This window comes from Diuraphis noxia, unplaced genomic scaffold (genome assembly GCF_037042655.1).
Source record: "Diuraphis noxia isolate RWA-SAM2 unplaced genomic scaffold, SU_Dnox_SAM2 contig0003, whole genome shotgun sequence".
Lineage (NCBI taxonomy): Eukaryota > Metazoa > Arthropoda > Insecta > Hemiptera > Aphididae > Diuraphis > Diuraphis noxia.
Genome location: NW_028301713.1, coordinates 36,490,252 through 36,513,563, shown reverse-complemented (window position 1 = coordinate 36,513,563; position 23,312 = coordinate 36,490,252). Strand labels below are relative to the sequence as shown.

Genomic DNA, 23,312 nt, shown 5'->3' with positions numbered 1-23,312 from the left:
CGTGTGATGTGTACCTAAATACATCTATATAAAATAGTGCCGCAAACGTTATTCAAATTTTAGATCGTCATCTCAATCTCTAAAACTCCGACAGTCGTTCGGACATATTGTATAAAATTATTATTTAATATTATTTTTTTATTATTATTATCATGACAACCGTTTAATAATATATAAATATATAATATAACCTACGATTGTTATAATATCGATGTGAAGTATACGATAACACCCGCCCAATGTGCTAATAACGAATTGATTAAACGGTAGTCAGAAAAAAACACTGCAGATGTTAATTTAAATTACTTAAATATATAATACGAACATGAACGCATTTATATAAATTAAAATCATGAAAATAAAACATAAATATGATACAATCATTTTATAGCATCGATAATACATTTCTATCAATTATTAATAGTACCTACACATAGATTTTTTTATAATTTTAAAGTTTTGATTGAGAATAATAGTAACCTATTATTATTGATTAAATTATGTTTACTTTTATTTTTTTGTTAATACCACATTACTTTTGTATAAAATTCTTTTTCAAAACAACTTATTTTGAATAAAAAATGTTTTATTCAATATTCATTATGATAATATTATATATATATATATTATGAACAACCTTATTTTCTAATACATTTTACGTATTAAAATTATTGTGAAAACAAAATTTAATAAAATAATGAAACATTTAAAACATCTGTTATAATTTATAGATACATATTTATAAACAATTAGCAGTTAATTATTGGTATTAAAATAATGTCTAAATATTTAATAAAAAGTTTTATCACAGTATATATTTTAATAATAAAATAGTGATAGTAGTATAAAAAAGATATATACTAATAGATTATAGTATATAGATAATAAAATATATATGATACAAGAATTATTCGATTAGAAAATACAGAACATAAAAAAAGGTACGTCTTTAAAATTATGTCGATGTCTACTAAAAACAAACCTAAGAACCTATATAGGTAGGTATACTTGTATAAAAATATACATGTTTTCAATTAATTTCCGCTTAAATGTTTTAAGATATATGGTGACTAGTAACGAACTAACGGCATGCCATAACTATATTATACAACCTCAGTTACGAATTTTTATAAAAAAATTATTAATGTGCACTTTCGGTCGTATACTTGAACTTAAACAAATTCTAATTGGTGAAGACGTCTCAATATACACGTATGATTAATTAAAATGCATTATTGTGTATATTTTGAAATATTTATGCGGGTATATACAGACCATTAATTGAAGAATTGAATTATATGAAAATAAACTATGAACAGTTTGAATTAAGTATACCTCGATGTTTTCGAAACGAGAGACTATCGTTTTTAGATGATATGGACAATAAGATTGATGAAATAAATAACCGTATTTTAACAGAAGACAACAACAATTCATTAAGTGAAATAAAAAACGAAAGAATTGAAATAGAAGATGTAAATGGCTCTAATAATAATCAATTTATAAGTCAAGAATCATCGGAATCATATTTAGATGTAGACAAATTTGTTATAGATGCACAATCTGCACCTACATTACAAAAAGTTACAAGTGCAGATAATTCAAGAGAATCGTCTATAAAATTCATTCAAAAACATATCAGAGCAGCAAGAGATCGTGTAGCTGTCAATGAATGTATATTTGTATAAATTTATGTTATAGGAATTAACATTATTTAACATTTTTAATCTATTTAATTATTGTTTAATTTAGTAATATCTGCTAGAATAACTAGGGAAAACATAATTTCCGGGAAGTATATACAGCCCAGTAAAGAGAAAGGTCGAGTAGCGGCAGTTAAGATTCAAAGATTTTGGAGATATTATCGTATGATGATACAGATTAGTGCTCGGAAACAAAAACGACACATTCAACTTGGTAAATTTATAGTTAAAATTTGTCAATTATAAAAATACTGTGACTTAATTTATTTTTAAGATTAATTGTGCTCATCTTTACTGTTGAGAAGCAGTTAAAGTATCATATTCGAATTAAAGCTGCAGTATTTATTTATTTATTTAATTCGTTTATTGAAACGACCTCTATAGGTCTTTGTCAATGCTTACCACAACAGTGGGTAGTAGGGAGATCATGTGATCAGCTATTTATCTGGCTGTAGTATTTATAAAACGATACATTGTATGCTATATAATTAACAATTATTTATATGTATATTATAAAAATGTATATTCAAATTTTTTATAATAGGTATGCACATGACTAGTGAAAAACTTAATTTAGATATTTATCGTGAAATAGAGGATATAATTCAAATACAGCAAACTGAAGCAGATATAAAGTATCGTAACACTAGAATTAAATTGGAAGAAAATTTTGTCAAACGTAACAAATATGAAATAATTGAAGAAATCGAAGATGAGCTAAGAACGTACGTTTGGAAGTATTTTAAAACGTGTCATATTTTACCGTCTTGGCCAGATTCGAAACCTATCGTGTTTTCTGACGATGATAATAATATTATTGGATTACCGCCAATAAGTAAAGATAATATATTATTTAAAACTGTGGTAAAATTTTGAATAATTTCTAGTAAATTTTAACTATTTATAGTTTTATCGCCTGCTATCTTAGAGGACTTAAATATACCGGATGTACGTTATAAGTCAGCATTAAAACAAAGATTACCACTTGGAGGTTCGGCTATTATTCAAACAGGAAGATGGATGACAATAGAAATGGCTGAAATACTTGCGATGTTAATTATAGAATTTGAAAATAAACCAGCAAAAGAGAAAAAATTACTAATGAAACAATTGGCAGAAAAAAATAAAATAGTAATGTATACATTTATATTTTATGCATATTATATTTAAAAAAAAACAATCCGTAAAGTATAACTATTACTATAAAATTATATATAACATATATCTAGGAAAAAGAAAAAAATCTCGAAAGCGCAAAAATTAGAGAAAATTTAACAGCATCAATTAAAATTGTGGGCATCGTTCTGGAATTAAGTGAATTAACGGAACGATTTAAAGAAATATTTAACGAATATGATAGTAATTGGGCGTTATATAATGGAATCGAAAATGAAATTAGGGAAGATTTAATAAAATCTGAAATTTTTTCAAATGCTCAAGTGGAACTTAGAACTTTAGTTGATGAAACTATTAAAGAAGAATTGAATATTCTAAAAAAGGCATATGCTCGAGACTTGAGTAAAGTGCTTACTAAAATGTTGAATACATTTATGTATTTACGTTGTTCTTAATATTATGTAAGAATTATATTAACTTATTTCAGAAAAGAAATATAAAGAACCAACAAAAAAAGTTACAAAAATTTTTGAAAAAAGAGATTCTGAAAAAAATAAAACACCAGACCCAATTAAAATCTTTGAAGAATTGGTTAAAAACAATTTACTTAAAAAGTCAGTAACCTCCAGATTTATAGATTTCCAAGGAGAAGTGTCATTAAGTGCTAGTGTATTGAGAGGAGAACCATATTATTCTGATCCACCCTACTGCTTAGGTGATGTACGTCAAGTAAGTTAATTAAATTTAATATATTTTCGTTACTAATAATACTTTTATTTTTTTTTTTATTAATCGAAGATCTTTTTGAGTTTCATTATTATACCTAGTATTAAAATATTTATAGTTTAACAACTAAATATCTAATTACAAAAATATTTATTTATAATCATTCAATATAAATTATTGAATCATACTTATACATTATTAATAATAAAATAAAGCGATTTAAAATAATTCTATAAGTATTAACATTCATATTTGTATAGATCATCAAAGAGTTATGTGTAATCGGTTTGACTTTTGGTGAGCTTCGTACGTATAAAAATATCGAATTCAGTCGATCACTATTGATAGCTGGTCCCCAAAAGTCCGGCAAAACGATGTTAACAAATGCAATATGTACAGAAACTGGATCATTAAAGGTCGAATTAACACTTAAGAATGTGTCAGAAAATTATCCAGAACTATCAGAAATAAATCAATTAGTCAACAATATCATTAAGGTACTATTACGTGGTTATGTGTTTTTAAATACAAACAAAATCATTTAGGTACATCTTTATAGTTTGCTAAAACATATCAGCCAGTTGTGATCGAAGTGGCTTTAGCTGATGTTCCATTTTATAAGAATGTTCCAAATGATTTAAAAGAATATAAACCAAATTTGATGTCGAAGTTGTTGACAATGCTTTTGAAATCCATAAGCAAATCTGATCGTATAATAATTATAGGAAAAGCAACTAGCCCTTGGTTGACTGTCAAAACAAAACTAGTATGTATTTAATACTATATACTAACATTTAAAAATTTATATTAAAATTGGTAATTGTTATTTAATAGCATTATTGTTCTATAATTAAGGGAGTAAAATTTTTTTTTATCTCAAAATATAAAATACGCATAACTTTATAACAAAACATATTACATAATTAATTAGTTAAACCTTTACTGATTAATTATGTAAAATGTTTTATAAGAATGAAAATAATAAATAATAAATAATTATTACATAATGTAAGTTAATAACAATCTTTAACTTTCATGAAAAATAAGTTATGGTTTAGTATGTAGAAATATTTAGGACGTGCGTATGTATAGCGATTACTGATTTAGCTAATAATTAATAAAGTGGGGGTAAAAAAAGTTATTAAGTAATACAGTAGACGATTAACCATAGTAATTAATAAATAACAATAACTAAGGAAATTTATATAGATATAGATATTTATTATTGGAATAGTAAAAAAATAAAAAGTTAGAAACATAATTTTTTGATTACAATAATAACTAAAGATGTTTTGCAGTTTTGAAGTTTCGTAATCTATTTTTATGTAAAGGCCATATGCTATAAACACGTATTTCACATACGAATTTTTTTTTAAATTTAGGTACTGATCTGACTATAGGTATTAGTTACATAATATTTAAGTAGATTTAAACATTTAACATTTTATATACCATATTAGTTAATAAAAAAAGAGTTAATCAAACAATTTAAATTATTAGTACATAATAGATGTTATATAATATAAAACATAATAAACATATAAAATATTTTCAATGATTAATTATTTTGGATTTTTTTACAAATACAACTGTGCGTCTTTATTATATTTTTGATTGGATTTAAAATTTCAATGCACAAATATTAGTAGGTACTATAATTGTATAACTTATTAAACCTATATATAATATATACTATAACCATTCGAAATATTCAAAATTATTATCAAATATTAAAGGAAAATAACAAGAGGGGATATCATCTTAAATGAGTACAGCAGTTTTGAAATATTCTCAGATATTCTTGTTTCGGGTGAGTTTTTCTTATATAGGTACTGCATCATAGGCCCCCGCCCATCGATATTTCACTTGAACCAAACCACGAGGCTGTTCTCAGTCGAATCGCGACAAGCATCTAGGACAATGTTTTATGTTGTCTTGGTTTTTATCGATTATTATACACATGTATAATACGAATTTGTGTGTGTGTGTGTGTGTGTGTATGTATGAGTGTAAAAAAAAAAATTTTAAAGAACAATAATAACACAGTGCGTGTGTGCGGTGTGCCAAGTCCAGAGATTTCTACTCATGATATTAACAAACGGCGACGGCGGCGGCGGGTGGACGTGAGGGATGGAGAATGGAAAAAAATGCTCATAATATAGAGGAACCTGTAAAACCCGACGTGCTCGTTACACTATAGTGTATAAAACGTATACCATATAATTATTTCATTCATTAACCGCATACCTATGACACGGAAAATCTCCACATCCCATCACATCCATTGTCTCGGCATTTACACGGACCTATAAAGCTTGGCCATTATAATTATGATTAAACGATTCTTGTATTTTTTTTTTATTATTTTTTTATATGTAGCGTATACGAATAAATATGATTCACTGCTCTACTCGTTTATGCGCTCGACGTTCGCCACGGGTTAATTATGTCACGCATACAGATCAAGTAAAATGTTTCAAAAATTAAATGTAATTATGTATATTATTAATAACATAATTTTATATTAACGAGTTGCGGGTACATAATGCATAATCGTTATTAACAAATACGGCTCAGTTTATTTAAAAAAAAAAAGCTATTTTTTAATTCCCGTAAAATTATAATAAAATAAATTTAAACGCCATATCTATACCTACATATACTCAATTTTAACTATAGCAAGTTTTTTAGAACATTTTTTTTTAAATACATTTTTACTAAACAATTTATTTCTTTATATTTTCCCAAACAATACATTTGTCTCATTTAAACCAAAGTCTATTTTTATTGCCCAGATAAATATAATTGTACCTACTTGGTAATGGTACCTATATTTGTTTTTAGATTTTCAATAATTTTATCGATGATCATCGATCCTTATTGACATAATAAATTAACAAATATGTTGTATATACGATTCGGTTGGAAAACTGTTGTAAGTAATCATAATACTGCACAAGAATTAGTGATCTATAAAGGAAAAATAAGAGCAGTGAATTATAATTATACATGTTAAATTTAGTTAAGAAAAAAGTAACATATATATCAACGTAATGATATCAATTTTACAGCATAGAATTTATACTTATTCATAAATAATACGTACCTACTTAAAGAATATTTATTATAATAATACAATAACACTAATAATAACGGTATTTATTAAATAAAATAAATGTACCTGTTATTTACTATCTATTTGATCAATCTTTAAAATCTCATCATTATATACAAATGAAATAAGTAATAACCGTTAAAATAGTTATAAATCCGAATAACAAGTAATAAAGTGCCTATAAATATAATGAGATGGCTGTAAATGTAAATATGACAGAATAATGAATAAAATACGATTAGGAGTCTAGACCAAAAGTGTATTGTTACTGATAATTTAATTGAAATAAATATAATTGCAGTCAAAAATATTTGAAACCATCGTGTTCACCGTACCTGATGATAATACAATATTTTTATTCCTCAACAACTTGCTAATGAGCTATCCAATAGTTAGCCGAAGATTTCCGGTTACACCATTGGCCAATATGTTGGCCGGTTACTCAAAGAAGATGATAGCCGACATCGTGGCCGAAGTGATGACCACTGAACGGGTGTTAACAATCAGACAATATCCATTGGACCCCGTGGAGTTTGTACCCATCATTTTAAAATACCCGAATCAGGACCCTCTACAATTTGAACTTTATAAAAAATGGTATGACAAATATGTATCTATTGGCGTAAGTAAAGGATTAGAAATGGAAACGAAACTAGCATCATTAAATAAAATATAAAAATAAATATTTGAAATATATGAGACTTACATTGTGATCGAGTTAACAATATTTTGAAAATAATTAATTCATTTACAATATATAGGTATAGTATAAAATAATGTCATATGTTTTCATGAACTATATTATTATTATATTAGGTAATAGGTATTATGTATATATATTCAGTACCAATAACACTGAGGTGATTTGGAATGAAATTCAATTCTTTCGTTCATCACTGATCGATTAAAATCGAATAAAATATATATTATTTAAAACGCGACATCTGTATAGTAGATACCTATGTACAAATAAAATTTTTAATCGATCACTGATGTATCCACATCTGGTTATACATATTAAGGTATAATTTATATATTAATTGCCACACCACTTTTGATCAGTTCAAACTGATGGATGCTCTGCAGTGAATTGTGATTAAAAATAAATCTGACGTAGATACATTAAGTTTAATACAGAGGTATAAACAATAAACACGTATTAAATTACCAAAAGGGGAAACTTTTTTGACCGAGTGAAAAGTTTTTTATCGACAATTATTTCTTAAAATTTAACCATGTATATAAAATGCAAATATAAACGTTTACAATGAAATTTTAAGTATAATCAATATAAATTATTCATTTTTGAGTTACACCAAAAAAAAGAAAAACGTTAAATTGAAAAATAATATTGCAGAGATGAAGTAACATTTTAATTTACACCCCTACAAAGTACCAACTAAACACCGTAATGTTATCAAACATGTGACCCGCCGTTTGCCGCGCCGCGCGCATTCCCATAAGGCCGGCCGAATACCTTCCATGCTCCTAATAGTTATAATTAATTATAGGTAATCATATTTTATTTCTTCAAAACTAGAAAAAATATAAAAAATCAGGATATAAATGAAAATAAAATTTTGAAACGTCAATATTTTCAGGAAAATAAACCCTACAAAATGGCTATCTTTAATGTTTTTGGAAATAATTAAATAAAAAAATATATTTTTTATATTTTTTACAAAAACATTAAAATAAATTAAAAACTGAAATAATTGTTGTTCTTATCCCTCTGAATCTTATTATAAAACCAGAATTTTAATATCTCCATTGTTTCGTGAGATATCACAATGGTTAAATCCTCGCGGGACACCCTGTATATCCAAGGTAAGGACACTTACAGATAATTCGACAATAAAACATCGAAACTGAGATAGGGGTGGTATAGATAAATCAGCTGGTGACGGGAATAGCAAGGGCGAGGAAACCTATGCGTAAAGCTCATCCACCACACGAAACTCGGCGGCGGTGGTATAACGAAGTATTTGTTTTAATGAAATCGGACTTGCGAATTTTTTTTTTTCGCCAATCCAATTCGACGGCAGATTTTATTACGCGGTCCGCCGGGTGCGACTCACTTTCGTTGCGCTGGAGGGGGGCAGCTAGGCGGCAGGGTGCACTATGCAACGGGTGGGCGACAGTGTTCGGTATAGAGGGTAGGCCGGCGTGATGGAAAAGCGCCTCGATGTGGATGTGGGTGAGTGGTGTACGCGGCGCGGCGTGCGGTTGCCAAGGGGCTGACTGACGTGCGCTGGACGCGCGACGGCCGCTCGGGGCGCGACGGTGGGCCAGGATTGGGTGCGATTGGGTAGTGAGGGTGGGTGAGTTTGCGCCTGGAGCGCATTGATCGGCGCGAAGTTCGCACCGCGGCCCGTGCGCCAGCGTACACTCGCGCGAAAGCTCAATATGGCCCCCGCTCCCGCGCTTGGTCCCGCTCGAGCGTCGCGCGCGCACGTACACGCACACACGCAAGCCACAGCGTGACATATAATGTTCCCTCTCCACAGCAGCCGCCGTCTCCGACCATTTTGTTATACTCATATAGCACCACGTCACTGGTATTATAACATTTATTATTATTATTATTGTTACAAAGTATAGGTATCATCTATATATTTTATGTGTATTTCAATTGGTATAATATATCAGCTATACTATAATAGTAACTAATATTCTATTTATAAAAAATAGGTAGATAGGTAATGATCAGTGTATACCGTTCAATACCATTTTTTTTATCCACACACTTTTTTACTGCCAGTTAGTTCCAGCAGGTACTCAAAACAATCATTAGGTATATACATATACGAAATTAATATTATTTTTTACATTTCGCATAATAATAAATATCATCTTGTTTGTCGATATTTTATTTTTTCATTTTGGGTGACATGAAATAAAAATATAACTTCGGTTAATAAACCAATTTAGTGCTTTTTATAACATTTTTTAGTAAACTTGGTAAAAGTTTTTGATGTGTATAATACATATTATGCATGTTTGTAGATTAAAAATAGGTTGCCGTGTTTTCCTCTAGGCTATAGGTAACTACAATGAACTGACAATGTGTGTGGTTCTCGTCGTTCAACCTTTTTGGAGTCGACATCATAAGTATGAAGTTATTTTTGAAATGTTGAAACCATCATACTCTAGCATCATTTAGTAATTGTAATACCACGAATTATAATAAAAATAAATATCATAATATCATATTATATATACCTATACTCTGAACAGTTACACAATAGTGACGAAATAACAATTTATTTATGTGTAGGTAAGTATTATAATATTTTTATTCTATATAAGTAACAATAGTACCCAATAAAAAGCAATGTATTACTAATAAAATCTAATAAGAGTTTATGAGTGATCGAAATGTTTCGATTTGGAAACCAATCGAGGCAGAGAAATCATCAGCGTATACCTAATTATTTATTAAAATTTTTGGAGTAAATCCGAGATCAAACATTTTTTTTCACAGTTATCAATGATAAGGCAACTATTTTATATATGTATTATACATGACTTGTTATGAAAAAAAATAAAAAAAAATATAAAACTTGCTATATTTTAAACACTATAGGTACTGTCAACTCGATCAGCTCTCAGAGTAAATAAAAAAAAAAGGTTTTAATACTATAACAATATTTGTAGACGTATTTTAAAATAATGTCTTGTCTATCGTGACCTTCAGATGATATATATTATATTTATCGATGATATGAAAATATTAAAAGGGTAGGTTATATGTATATACAAATTTACAAGTATATCAATTAGTGTAATACCATACATTCCATTGAAATTTACAGTCCAAGTTTTTGAAAATTGAATACGTCTTTATACTTTTTAAGCAACTGGTACAACGTATCTTTTTAGCATTAGCAATTCCTATTTATTAATAGTTTTATAAAATTTCGAGACTATAATTCCAAATTTTTATAATTTCAATAATTTCAACAAATTAATATACAATTAATTATAACTTACACCCACACTCCCTTAAATAAAGTTGATATTTTAAATATAGATTATATTTTTAGTAATTATAATTCATAATTTGTCTATATTTGATACAATATTTATATTATTTTCTATCAACAATTTCAGTGAACTGGCCAAATATAAAAGCTATAATGTTAATGTGTGACCACCAATGAACAACCTAACCTATAACATAAATATTATGGTATTAAAATTTACATTTAAGTATTGCTTATAATATAATCTCAACTCTTGATTAAACCTAAATGTAGCGTACAAATATTAATTAAAGCAATGTAAATTGTATTGCAAAATAATTTGTGTATGGAGAACAATATTAATATTTATGGTGGTCTTTGATGTCATTTTTATAGTGTTTTACTCATTAACATATCACGTATAGTTGAAAGTTGAAACATATTACGTACAAATTATTGTGTATGTTCCAAGATGATTTTTTACAATTTAAATAAATAATGAATCATGAAATATGATTATTATTTTATAAACAAATTGATAAAAAGTTATAGAATTTATTGTATTTGTATACATTTGATAGATAGGTATACGTAATGTGTTAACGGGATAATGCCATAATGGTAGGTAATTTAAATTTATTTGGATTCAAATATAATTTATGTGAAACGAAACTTTAATATTTTTATCGTTTTATTAATCAGAGTAGTTTTTATTTTATACCAGAAAGTTTTACTTCTTTAAAAAAATATTTCATCCCTTTCAAGCAAATTATAAAATTTAATTATAAAACTACTTACTTAGTAACCCGTTAAAAACTAATTTAATTTGTCTGAAGAGATTTCATAAAGAAATAAAACAAAATCTTTAATATTTTATAAAAAGTATATATTTTAAATTTTTGCGAATTAAATTTTGAAAATTTGAATTTAACATTTTCATTATAATTTATAATTAGGTTATTATTTATAGTTCAGCTTACTATTTCTATCATCTTTTAGTGTGGTTTTTGACATTTAATTTTTGAAATCGTACTCGACGAAACAGAATGAACTACCACACTGAATGATCATATTACTTTCATATGTCTATATTTTAAATGTGTATTGCAATATTTCATTGTTTTTTTATTCTTATCACGGGGATTTTATCAAAAATTCAAACAAATAAATAGAACGGGAGAACGGGTTCAGCCACCCGCTGTGTGCACTTTAAAAAGTTTATTTAATTTAATTGCTTCGACGAAGACCATCTGCCCTGTAACAGTTATTAAAATCAAAAACCCATTAATCTCTTTTTTATGAATATATTTTTTTTGTTGCCACAAGCCTTTTTCCAATTAATTTCCCCGTGACACGAGATCTTTTGATGTTTGTACATAGTTAATTGACTCATTTCGTAGGTACACGTATGCGGTTGTTTACATGTCATTTACACACGGCCTTGATCCAACAACCCTCTAAGTCGATGAGACCTACCCCTTTATACACACACACACATATATATATATATATTACAGAGAATAAAATTTAAATTTCACGGACGGTTTGGTTTTGTAAAAAATCAATTTTGAATTTGCAATTCGAATCTTTCGGGCGAGAGCGAAAAATACACACGGACGCACCCTTGTCGTTGACGGTGACGCCACTGATGGCCCCATAATCGTTTTATTCGCGGCGTCTTTGGTTTTCCGTTTCCGAATGTCCGCTCCGATTGAACTCACCCCTATCCCCTTCAGAGTTGGTTTAGTATTCAATTTTCATCACGCGCAGATAATTAAGTCCCAGATGACGGTGACCCCTTATTGTCACCGTAAAAATATAAAATCAATATCTAAAATTACAAGTATGCGATAACGATGCCGGTTAATATAACACATTAGAATAACATCAGACTAGTACTGAGTGTTTTGTTATCCTCGTTTTTGAAAATCCTTTAAGCATACAATTTAAAATTAAAAAGCTTTGAATAATATATTTATTATTTTACTAGAAAATACATAAATTTAATATTATTCGTCTAGAAAGATCTAAACTTGAGACATGTTGGGACATAGTACGTACATATTATAAAATATAAAAATATGTTAAATTGAAAGTTTTATTCGCAAGTAAAACGATTCATCTAATTTTGAACTACCCAACCGAGTAACCAACTAACCTTAGGATGCTGAAAAAATTGAATTTTTAGTGTCAAACAATTACTCAGTGTTAATCTTTAGATTAACAATGTGATATAGTTTCGAAATGCTTCATTTCGATTTAAATTACGAAATTTACGTTTAGTAGTAGGTAGGCATACCAATTTATATAAAACATAATAAAAAGCTAATGACCCACAGTATTTAAGACTGCATGTGCGTCCAATCGTCTAATCGTCCCCACGACGTCTTAACTCATCTTACTGTTAGTGTATAATATTTTTTTATCAAATTATTTTTGTATATAATATTTATTTTGCATAGCTTTTAAATTGTTATTAAATTGTGAAAATTGATATCGTACTGCAGCGTACTTCTAAAATCTATAGTTCTTACTTATTTATCATATTGTTATCTGAATATATTATACTAAAATGTGAAAAATTGTAATTCTATGTGACTAAGTTTAGATGACATAAATTAGAGTAACTTAAAATATTAGAAATAATTTTAAAAAAACGTAATCCTAATCATTGCAATATTTTGTGAAATTCCAAAATGGTTATATAAATTACCGAAATGAAAAAATAAATGTATACATGTAAAAAGCGTATTGTTTGATTCAGTATTTGTTCGATGAAATGTTGTGTGAAAAAACCACCCTCCCTAATCCTTCAGTAATACAAATGTTGTATTGTGTGTACATATGCTATACATATATGTATGTGATTTACAATCCATTAGGTCTTATCCGGATAATTGTTCGCGAATCACTAGCTGATAGGGCAATTGAACTGAACAAAGCACCCTTATTGGACCTCGGTAATATATGAGAGTTCTTAACTCTCAGTTCGTTTAAAAAAAAATAAAATAAAATACGTTTTTCGTAATTACAATAATAATTAGCTACAATTATTGACGAAAATACAATCATTCGAATATTATTTCGATAAACGGCAATATGTATTAATCATCATAATATATTATTATTCGTTTGTCAAGGACGGTAATATGAAGGTGAACGCAAAGTGTTTTAACTACTTTAAAACCATATAGTCGTAGGTATGAATTTTCAATAGTTTGCATAAAGTTTTTGTTTGCAGGGTTACGTAAATACCCCACTACGAGAATAGTAAATATAATCCGGTCAATTAGTATTTACTCTATAAAATACCTATATAGTGTAGATTTATATAGTTAGATGTGCAGTACAACATTGTTTTATTGATAATTATTGTGTATAGGTACCTTAATTATTATGGATGTAAAAAAAATTAAAAAAATTAAAATGAACAATATTTAATTTGTCATACAAAGTTCTATTGTAGTTCTACACACAATTTGGTAGGTACATAGGTAAATATAGTAATTATTACTAATCATCATGGCTTGAAGTTTGATGTACTGAAAAGTTGTTAAATATGAATACACTATACTTAAAGTCGGCAAAAAATTACTTTAAATATTCAATGAAACATTCAAAATATGCACTTTAAAAACTGTTGAATAAATAATGATTAATAACAGTTAAAAAAAAATATGTTTATTTGGTACATCATTTTTGCAATTATTTTTACGCCATCTGAAAAATTACATATTTGACACATCATATTATAGATATTTTGGGATATAGTTATCAAAATTGAAAAAATACCTTTAAAGAATATAATAAGCATTAATATTAAGAAATCATAAAAACATTCAATTATATGGCCTAACCAGGATATATGCGAAAATATGGAAAAATAAGAGTTCCATGTTTGAACTCTAAAGAAGTCAAAACAATAAATTTTGGCCGCATCCATTTTTTTATTCTGTGTAAAAAAACGAAAAAACATGATTTGCTGTTATATTATTTTTGATATTGATAATATATGATGGAATGAAAATATGAAATATATATAAATTGTTTTCTTAGAATCATTGTCAGAGAATTTTTTTTCGGAAAAAAAACAGATCAAGTCGACGCGTGATGATATTTTAAATAACCATGACGTATGACTTGACGGTATAATATCTGATACATATGTAATGGCCCCAAAGTGCCACGCGTTAAAGAAAAATGTTTCTCGTCGTGCAATGTACTATTATCGCTGATATTCGATCCGATTCAACAATTTTACAAACTCTGGTGGTGTTTTCAACTTTTTAATCATAAAAGCTGAAAAAGCCACCCGTAAAATATTTCAGTATCATGCTCGTCTTCCTACGATATTGTATATTTAAATATCATACTAGCAGCAAGGGCACTAGCAGGGGGTTGCCGCGGGATACCGTGCTCACCCGTTATTTGAGTTTTTATTAATTGCATTATCAGTTTGACTCCCGATATTTTCAGTATAGGTAATATGGGTATACTTATTACTAATAGATTCAAATTTTGATCGAAATTTCGTCGTCCAATCGTATTTTGAATGTTAAATTATTTAAACTCAAATAAGTATGAATATAACTTGCGCGACTTTAAATGTTGTTTGTTCATATAATATTATATATTATCGTCAACTCCCAGATTTGAATAAAAAGGTACAATTTGTAGGTTGCAGCGGCGTAGACGGAATGTATCATCACGACATTCGAATCGGATATTTATATCATTCTTTTCTTCGTATATGTAGCGTACACACACTCATCGTCATGTATATATTTTATGCGCATATAATATTATTATTATTTTATTTTCGTATATATCAATACTATGCGTATATATTTTATATACATATGCATATATACGATATTATGATTACGGGTGTCAGCGCGGCGGTATACTTATACATATATATGCATATAAGTACGTATAGACACATATTATAACCCTCAGGGCGGTCGGCACGATCCTTCCAGCGCAACACTATACACACTATATTATATACAGCTCTAATTGTACGCATTTCATTTCGGTTCTCCGACTACCGAATTTATTATCATATATTTATATGTATATATATATATATATATATATTATTATTATTTTAAACAGTAGTAGGTAATTTGCTGTTATCGTGTGTGTGTGTGTGTGTGTATTAGTAACAGAAGAGTAAGTCCGCGCGTATAGTCGTCTCTCAAATCTATATAGATGCGTGTGCTAGTGTGTGTGTGTGTGTGTATAATATTAAAATACGTAATTTACGCACGCAGAACGGGGTGCGGAGATGTCCAAGTGAACAGTAGCCATGCAGTCGGCTACTGATTGCTATAATTTCCGTGTTTGGCCAATAATAATAGGGCTCAACAGTAGCCACGGTCGGCTTGTGTGTATGTGATTGACGCCGGCATGTGCCCCGAGACAAATATATGTGTGTGTGTTTTTTTTTTTTACTTACCACTTATTTATATACGTACGTACGTGTGTGTTTATAAATATATACGATTGTCCGTATTGTTCCCACGTGATTTACATTTTAAAATTCATATATAAATACGCGTGCTGTATATATATATATATATATATATATATATATACATACATACCCGCGTTTCCCCCGAAACCACTGTGTTTAAATTTTTTCGAATTTCCATAATCGGTAGCCATCGAACGTGTATCGGTAGCTCGGGGATGTCACGATTAGGTTTTCCCATAGGAATACATTATTATCATTATTTAGTATTTCAGTGGAGAAAAAAAAATGGAAACGACCTCTCGATTGTTTTCGAAACTATTTACTTCTACCCATGGCCACCCCACATAAACCGCGCGCATACATTAAAACATAATAATATGATGTACATTGTGCACACCGAGCATGCCATGGCCATTACCGCGGTATATATATATCGTGCCGACCCATAGGTATATTATGATATAGTTTTATAACCACGGTATGCTGCTAGATATATTTTTGTTGTATATACAATTTTCGTGATCACGATTTATAACAAGTTATAAGGAATCTAGTATAGTATATATAGTATGTATTGAAAAAGGATATTCACGTGTGTAATATGACCAATTTCTGGATACACTGTGCGCCACTTCCGCCGAGGTCCCACCGCGGTCGACAGGATTTCACCCTCCGACCATCGAGCTCTTCTATCCAATAACGGATGAAAATGAACGCAATACGTTACAATGATAATATAGGATATGCATAGATTCTTTTATTGTGTAAAATTCTTTTGATGTCTTTCACAGTAGGGAATCATTTTTATTTATACAGAATATGTGTACGTATGCAGTAGAAAAGTAGCTAAAAATAATTTTAGGATTTGAGACAGTTTTCAATTTCCCGGCTTTTTTTTATTATACCACTGACGTTATATGCTAATAATATGATGACATTTTTTAATTTTCCGTCACAGAACACCGGACCAGCCAATAATAAAAATCAATAACGTAATTGGAATTTATGATATAATACGTGATTATACGATTTTGTGTGGCCTTAAACAATTTTTTGTTGAACGGACGTCATTTTATATATCATTATATTATTATTAACACGTCATGCACATTTTAAACTATAATAATATAATAACTGTGTTCACATACGATTTTGCAATGTACCTACTATGGACTATGGCAACATCAATTAAATAATTATTAACGAAATACACGAATATCGGAATATATATAGACGAAAAACTCGTATGATATTGTATATATTATTAAACTTTAATAAATTCGAGCACGACATATTACAATCGTGATTTGTTAGTTATTCGTTATAAATCGCCATTTTAGAAAATATTTATTTGGAGGATAGATTCACCCAGTTTGTAAGGTGCTTTAATTGGGCAATTTTTATGATATTTAAGGATACTTAAAACCGTAGAACTATAAAATAATGTATTTCAATGAATTCCCAAAGTAATATAGGTACAAGCGTTTTGTCAAACTATACATTATAGATAACTTTATTTCCTATACATTCAACATTTGTTTATTTCACTATGAATATATCACGGCGAGTGGCATTCCCGGTTTATAAACATCGTGTCTTACATCATTGGATTTTATATTTCCACACATGACACATAGGTACATTGCCCTTCCAAATAGTTTTGTTTTTCATAAAACATTAAAAGTGTTTGTACAGTTTGAAAATAAACTAAGAATATTTTTTTAAAACATGTAAATTGCTGGTTGGAAATGTTACACTAAAAGTGTTCTAAATTAAAATACACATAATTTATGTAAACATAAAATCTACTGTAAAAGTTGTTCATGCATTTTAATAGAGTGGTATAACATTCCTTAATTAATTTACAGAGCATTTGAAACTGTACATAATATAGTAGGTGTACTAACTTTCACAATTTTTTAAAACATACCTAATAATTATGTTCGACATATTCGTGGAATACATTTTTAAATTACCCTGATAGTTGGTTTTTTATAGTGTCAAAATCATTGTTTACAATTTACATCAGTGTCATTCATTTGTCATATATTCGGTTATTACTTATTATCATTGTATATCATCATTTGTCACATTGCCAAATAAATTAAATGCACTTTGACTGCATCAAATATCCATGCCATCTACAATACCTGTAAAGTTATGTAGTGAAAATGTTAGTTATATCCTTTTGATTATTTTTTATGAGCTTGTAATAAACACATATGATGTTTGTAAAATACAACATGACACCAACAATTTGAATAAATTATCAATTACTCAAGGCCGTAGGATATGCATTTCTAGATTAAAGTAAAAAGTGTCCGTTAAAAAAAAATTGTGTCGGCCGATTAAGTATAGGTAACTACTGTATAATATAATATTTATAAACGTAATCCTATAATGGTAATTACTAATTATAATCTTTATACATTATGTTTACGTGAATAATTTACCCATATAAAATACTGAAGTATAAAATTATAATAAAATATATAATTTTAATTTGATTTAGTAAGTATATATTTTTTAATGAAGCATACAGTAATTTATGAAAATATGAGTATAATAACCTAACCTAACCTTTCGATGAATAAAATTAAAAAAGAAATTATAATGGATAGGTCTAGTTTGAGATATTATATATAATGACTGAGTTCTCAATTATTTAAATTGTATTGTTAAATTGATGATGTATAGCCTACTATATCGCTATACAGCCTGATAATTTACCTACGTTTGATCTCGATTGGAGAATTTTATAAAGCTTAAACTTGTTAATAGTTATCACTATTCAAGGGCAGTTGTTGGACAGTATAATTATTATGATTTATAATATAAAACACTATTTATACACGCATACAATTATAAGAGTATATAGTCCAACATGATACAGAAAACCGTTTATTATGAATAAAAAACCACGAAATCTGACAAACGTGTATCCACTTCGTACTTAAGTACCTAAATATAATGAGATATATCACAGTAGAGTATACCTATACACGAATAAAATGATGTAGGAACAGTATAACTACATCCGTTCGCCGAACAATATAAGGTGTCGGTAAATACACGACTGTGGACATATTACACTATGGGTAGGTTCACACCTATCGCAATGTACACTACTAAGTCTCTCAACCACTCAAAGCTAACGAATCGTCACAAATAAATAATAACCTTTCCGCGTATACGCGAGATTTAGTCCTATAATATTATATATATATATATATATATATATATATATATATATATCTATTTCAGTGTTTTATATAATGTGCGTCCAAGTTTCGTTTGTATAATTACAACTCGAGTAGGTACGTGATGGTTGTTCACTGATTCAACAATCAGCATAAACGTCATCGTATACACAAACGCACACATACACCGTCTAGTCGATCGATGCTGCGTAGGTACAATAAAAAATGGCGGGTGTCCGGGGAGGTCATTGTTTTTGGAGGAAACAAATGTAATATCGTGAGCGTAAGAAAGAGAAAGAGAGACAAAAAGCTCCGGACGACGACGACGACGACGCGCGGAGAGTAAGCCACTTGAACGCGGTGCACGCGCGTATATTATAATAAAGATTTATAATAACGAGCCTAGGCCATCCGACAAGCACCATTATAAAAATAATAATAATAATATATATACGCGAATTTATAATGGGGTTTAATTAAAAATCCGTAACAATGTACACAACGGGAAATTTCGTACATGTATAAAATAATAATATACAATATCATAAGAATTGCTATATATATATACATTATGTATATATACAGCGATACAGCACTTCTAGTGGGTAGCATTGTCCGGTGGCGGCGGCGGCAGCATGATATCAAGACGACGAGGGTCAAGTGCTCGTCGTGTCATCTGGAGAAGAGCCTGTGCTGCCGCCGAGCCGCGTGCATCGGCTAAAATGATAATAATTGTATGTATATTATAATAACAATATATCGTATAGTATGCACAGCACGCAGACTATGACGAACCCGTCGAGTAGTCGTCAGCGATTTTTAAACTGTATTTAAACGCGTTCTAACGAACGCCGCGCCGCCCCGGCCACTTAACACCCTCCGAGTGGATTTTTTGTTTTTTTTTTTCCAGACGAAAGGGCTACCTGTTTTCACATACAACAGCATTATTATACAGCATAAATTATAACTAGAATTCCAGGGGCTCTGGGATAAAGGCCTAAATAATGTTTAGAATTTGAGTGGCTGAAGTTTAATTTTGAATTTTCATTACAGTTAATATTCATTAAATAATTTTAAAAAAAACAATATTAAAAAAAAAAATGTTCACATAGCCAGTTATTATTTGAATTAAAAGTAAACAAAATTCTTGTATGGATACTGGCAGTACACCAGGCTCTTTGAGTTTTATATAATATTAGATTCGTCATTGCAAGAGGTGAAAACCAAATTGCTTTTTGGGAAATTCATACTTATTCTTATGGCTATGTGTGTGGCTATATAACACATGGGCACACATACACATGTGACACGTGTTTCGAAATTAAAAATTACAGAGTAACTGAAAGACGGTTTGCTGTATATTTTCAAATAAAATACTAAAATGTTGACTCCTATGTATGGTCTAAAAAGATTTCACGAGTTCCATGTCGATCACCACATAAACGTTTAATTTCAACGATATCGCGTTTAAACTTTTAGGATTTTTCGTTTATAGTTTTTATTTTTATCGCTAATTGTTTAATTTATACATAAAATTCATTAACATTTTCACATGCCATTTATATAATCCAGCTTGCGTTCTACTTGGCGCACGTGTGCCATAAGTTATCCGTCTCTGCTGATTAGGTTATTTACATAATAACATAGTGACTATAGTCGTGATCTTTGCGTGATGTGACGTGCGATGATGTTGATGTCGACCCGATGTCTGACCTACATTGAACCGATGTTCAATCCTAGCATTCAACTTCGCCAACTCGAAACCAAATTGTTGTTCTCTTTCAGCCAACCGAATAACGAATTGTATGGCTTAATTATTATGCGAACTAAATAATATAAAATATTTATCGCATTCGCTCTTCACTATATATAGATATCATAATAATATTATGATCGGTTTATTTATGCATACCTATCATGCTTGGAGGACGTGAGAATAATATTTTTCAAAAGATTAGGTATAATATAATCTATTATAAATTATTATTAAATTAAGTGAGAAAAAGATCAATCAATAGTATTAACACCAATTATACTAACAATTTATAATATAATTTAATGCTTTTTGTAATAGTAGATAATATAGGCATACACGTTTAATATTATACATAAAAACAATAATTATAATTTTCTGAACATTTTAAGACATAATAGGTACTAACCTACATAAACGTATATATTGTATAGGACGAGTTTTTATATGCAAGTATATAGTTATATAACCATTCGTAATTTTAAAACAATAATGATTCTTTTTTATAATATTATGTTAATCATATACCAATTTTACTAACCGTCAACGGTCCAGATTAATATCAATACATATGGCTGAACATAATGATAGTAACAATATAATAACCCGTATCTGGTTTTTTTTATTGGAAAACCAGCTCTAGTTGTCCGTTTTTTATTTGAATTTTTATTATAATTCTATCAGGGACACCACTTGATAGCACTAACATACGACCGCACAATCATATTGGTATACATGTTTAGCATCACTATACGAGTACCTATTAAATAAAATATATTTCTAATAAATTATTAAAATAGATATCCCAAATTTAAGTACTGCGTAAGTCTGTAAGTACATAATATGATAATATACATCTAAATTTTCGTAGAAATCCGTCACAGTTTATTATTATTACCATTATACATAAACTCTAGCATAATGTGAACAGTTTAAAATCGAACGCTAGTTCTATTGATCTAATTATATCCTCATGTAAACATATTTTGTAGAAAGCAACTGATAAGTGACATCCCGCTAGGTACTAAAACACACGAGCTCACATGCGGCTGGAGGAACCTAAAAATAAACTTTCAGCTTTCAAGTTTGTGATCTAGCAAAAAAATTTAATCAACAATAATCAATAAAAAACTAATCAAAATCAAAATTTTATTTCACCAATTAATACATTTAAAAGATTCAGAATATTTTTAAAATTTGATGGTGTATAGAAAATAGTTGTATAAACATCTAGAGAAAATATTTCTATCAATCAATGGTGATTATTTTTTTTAGTTTTATCAAAAACTTAAATCAATTTCGTCAAAAATGTATTTTGCTTAAAAATCCACGTCGCTTTTGTAAACACTTAGGAAGATTTAATATAGACGTCTCTATGACGTACCAACTAAGTTCGGTTTCCCACAAGAAAACATCATAGTATTATTTCGGCTAATTATCGTGATGCACTGATGCACAAATACGTATTAAATTATGTATACACACATATCATTGTATAAAATCAAATATACATTCATCACTCCGTTTGGAATCAAAAATCATAGAACAGTCATAATACTTACACTTAATATTATTATAACTTACAACGGAGTAAAATATACCAAAAATGAGAACTCGCGTACCCGGTGTAATGCGCGGGGCGTTAAAGCGACTATACATACACATTATGTATAATATGATACATATAGTCATATAGAGTTGTATTTCATATATTATACATACATATTATACTACGGTGGTATAGGCATTAGGCATATTATATATGTATATGTTATGCCAACCTACCAATGTACAGTGTAAACCCTAAATAACGACGTATTAAACACTCGCGGTCCGCGGCGACGCAAACACAGGTGGCGTGTATAATATAATGTGTGACTATAGCGGGGCTATGATGTTATATAATATATATATATATATATCATAAACGAGACGAAAATCACGTGTAATCTAATAATTGAAAGGCGAAACGTTAACGAGCTCGCGCGCGCGCGTCGTTAATTAATATACACACTCACACGAGTGGGCGTGCGCCGGAGGAGTGCAACGGCGTCTCGTATACATATATATATATATACTTTAAGCGCATATTATGTTTTCCATCATTTTTCCCATATATTAAATTAACCTACATCCGCCCTTCAGAGTAATAGGTACGTCGTGTACCTATGCATGTATAATATTATAATGATAACGTATTGTGTAACGTTTTTTTCCCCTTTCTCATATTGCAAGATTTTGTTATACACTCGGTC

At 29.0% G+C, this 23,312-nt stretch overlaps 2 protein-coding genes across 2 annotated transcripts in view; one reads left to right on the top strand and one right to left on the bottom strand.

Annotated features, from left to right (window-relative positions):
* The window catches only part of TfAP-2 (transcription factor AP-2), a 192,621-nt gene that overhangs the window by 141,311 nt on the left and 27,998 nt on the right, over positions 1-23,312 (bottom strand). The window lies entirely within an intron of this gene.
* On the top strand, positions 1,299-7,336 carry LOC107171834 (uncharacterized). Its single transcript, XM_089224329.1, has 9 exons — positions 1,299-1,674; positions 1,753-1,917; positions 2,248-2,538; positions 2,611-2,834; positions 2,933-3,221; positions 3,307-3,548; positions 3,806-4,042; positions 4,105-4,311; positions 6,962-7,336. Exons 1-9 carry the CDS (start codon positions 1,299-1,301, stop codon positions 7,334-7,336), a joined length of 2,406 nt encoding a protein of 801 aa, XP_089080455.1.

What these genes read in the sequence shown, in the direction of transcription:
- LOC107171834 (XM_089224329.1), top strand. Translation starts at nt 1,299, where the DNA reads ATGAAAATAAACTATGAACAGTTTGAATTAAGTATACCTCGATGTTTT. An exon ending in TCGTGTAGCTGTCAATGAAT is followed by an intron (nt 1,675 to 1,752) that starts GTATATTTGTAT and finishes TGTTTAATTTAG; the next exon opens with TAATATCTGCTAGAATAACT. An exon ending in GGCATATGCTCGAGACTTGA is followed by an intron (nt 3,222 to 3,306) that starts GTAAAGTGCTTA and finishes AACTTATTTCAG; the next exon opens with AAAAGAAATATAAAGAACCA.